The 2663-nt window shown below is 39.9% G+C and overlaps 1 protein-coding gene across 1 annotated transcript; it reads left to right on the forward strand.

The window, feature by feature from the left end:
• The first annotated feature begins 382 nt into the window (after positions 1-382).
• On the forward strand, positions 383-1933 carry LOC133851662 (probable aspartic proteinase GIP2). The gene has a single exon (XM_062288183.1). It carries the CDS (start codon positions 421-423, stop codon positions 1735-1737), a length of 1317 nt encoding a protein of 438 aa, XP_062144167.1. The 5' UTR covers positions 383-420; the 3' UTR covers positions 1738-1933.
• The last annotated feature ends 730 nt before the right edge of the window (positions 1934-2663 follow it).

The raw sequence follows: 2663 nt of genomic DNA on the forward strand, positions 1-2663 counted from the left end.
ATTATCAAGATAAAATAATTAAGAAAAAATTTGAACTTTTTAATTTATTTAGTTAATGTCTAATTTGCCAATAATACACTTTTAATCATCAATTTATATATATAAAAAGAAAAAGAAAGTATAATATCCCAAATATTTTACAATCAATTAATTATAACCTTGTCACGTAACTTAATAATATACTTGTGAAAGCGACGGCCACATCTTGTCCTTTTGTCAATAAAAAAAAAGAAAAAAGAAAAAAGAAAAAACAAAACAAAACAAAAATAGTTGAAAGATAACGTTAGAAAGGGCATACTCTATTCTGGATTGAGCTTCGGCAGCCTCATTTGACTACTTATCCAAAGCCGCCCCACAACTATAAATACAGATTGCCTCCTCCCCATTTCTAATACGTACCTCTCTTAATTTCTTTCAATAATGGCCTCCTCTAATCAATACTTCCTCATCTTCTCCACCTTCCTCCTCTTCCTCATTGCTCCTTCTTTTGCTCAACAATCTTTCCGGCCAAAAGCCCTCGTTGTTCCCGTCTCAAAAGACGCCGCCACCCTCCAATACGTTACGCGTATTAACCAAAGAACCCCACTTGTTCCGTTGAGCCTAGTACTTGATCTTGGCGGCCAATTTTTGTGGGTAGATTGTGAGCAGAATTATGTGTCCTCCACATACCGCCCTGCCCGGTGCAACTCAGCCCAATGCTCACTAGCTAGAGCCGGTGGTTGCGGGGATTGCTTTTCAGCCCCCAGGCCAGGGTGCAACAACAATACATGCGGTGTCACACCCGGCAACTCCGTTACCCACACCGCCACCAGTGGTGAGGTAGCCGAAGATGTCGTGTCCGTCCAATCGACCGACGGGTCGAACCCTGGCCGGGCCGTTACGGTGTCCCGGTTCCTTTTCTCATGCGCGCCAACTTTCCTCTTGGAGGGTCTCGCCGGTGGGGTTTCAGGTATGGCTGGACTCGGCAGGACTAGAATTGCATTTCCTTCGCAATTTGCTTCTGCCTTTAGCTTCCACAGGAAATTTGCAATTTGCTTATCCTCTTCAACCACCTCAAACGGTGTCGTATTTTTCGGGGATTCTCCTTACGTTCTACTTCCTAATGTTAATGTCTCTCAGTCCCTCACCTACACCCCGTTGTTTATCAACCCTGTAAGCACAGCCTCGGCCTACACACAAGGCGAGCCGTCGTCAGAGTATTTCATCGGCGTAAAATCTATCAAGGTTGATGACGTGGTCGTGAAAATAAACACAACACTGCTTTCCATTGATAGTGAAGGTTTTGGCGGGACTAAGATTAGCACTGTCAACCCTTACACCGTTGTGGAGAAATCTATCTACAACGCATTGACCGAGGCTTTTATCGCTAAGGCTGCTGCCAGGAACATCACGAGGGTGGCTTCTGTGGCGCCATTCGACGTCTGTTTCAGCTCCGAGAACGTGCTGAGCACGCGTCTTGGGGCGTCTGTGCCGACCATCTATCTTGTTTTGCAAAACGAGAGTGTTTACTGGAGCATTTTCGGTGCCAACTCGATGGTTGAGGTTAGCGAGGATGTATTGTGCCTTGGAGTTGTTAATGGAGGTGAAAAGCCAAGGACTTCGATTGTTCTTGGAGGATATCAGTTGGAGGACAATCTTTTGCAGTTTGATTTGGCAACGTCGAGGCTAGGATTCAGCTCTCTTCTGTTCGGCAGGCGAACTACATGCTCAAACTTCAACTTCACCTCCAACCCCTAGGCGGTTTATTCAGTGATTAACATGGAATTATTTCCTGTAATTCTATGATATGTCTACATGTGTTGCTGTCTGAATAATTCTCGACCATGATTTACTAAAGGTCGATCGATCACCCAAAAGTGTTTGTTTCATGGTGTTTGTATCAACTCAATAAGATCGATCATCATATATATTATTAAGATCACAGATTTCGTTACATTTATGTTGTCATTACGAATATGAAACAAAAATACCATGATTAACTGTGCACCAAAACATTAATGGGGCTACTCAGTCAACAACATCGGAATTTATTTAAAAAAATAGAATGCTTATATATATCGTTTCTCAATTATCAAATTTGGCAACGTCTTTTGTCCCTTTTTGACCGTTGAAGTAATTTCCAAGCTTATTAAATTGTTTTCTATGGGTTCTTGTTTTGGAACTATGATTGTGATTGGCTGTGGTTGTAAAAGGGGAATTTTTTTTTGAAGGACAGAAGTTTGTAAGTAATTCTTACAAATCTAATCATACGATATATGTTCTTAAAACATGTACTATTATTAAAAAAACACGTGAGAAGTACTTACTATTAAAAAATGACACAGTTTTCTTTTAAACTGGGTTAGAGAAAGTTTTTCTAACACAGTCAATTTGCATGTGAGACGAACATACTTTTTTTAATTGTAAAGAAAAATTTGAAAGAAAATTTATTAAAAATGCATATGAGATTCTCACATGCAAATAAGCATATGTCATTTTTATAGGCTGAATTTAAAGAACTTCCTTTAGCCCATTTTACCATTTTGGAGGAAATCTTTGTTCATTAAAAAAACATATGATTCTCCCATGCTAAGAGACACATGTAAATTTATGTCGGACATAAATTAACTACAAACCAGTTCGTAGCTAATTTTTGTCAATTTGTGCCCTTTTTCTAGATAGCA

This window comes from Alnus glutinosa, chromosome 12 (genome assembly GCF_958979055.1).
Source record: "Alnus glutinosa chromosome 12, dhAlnGlut1.1, whole genome shotgun sequence".
Lineage (NCBI taxonomy): Eukaryota > Viridiplantae > Streptophyta > Magnoliopsida > Fagales > Betulaceae > Alnus > Alnus glutinosa.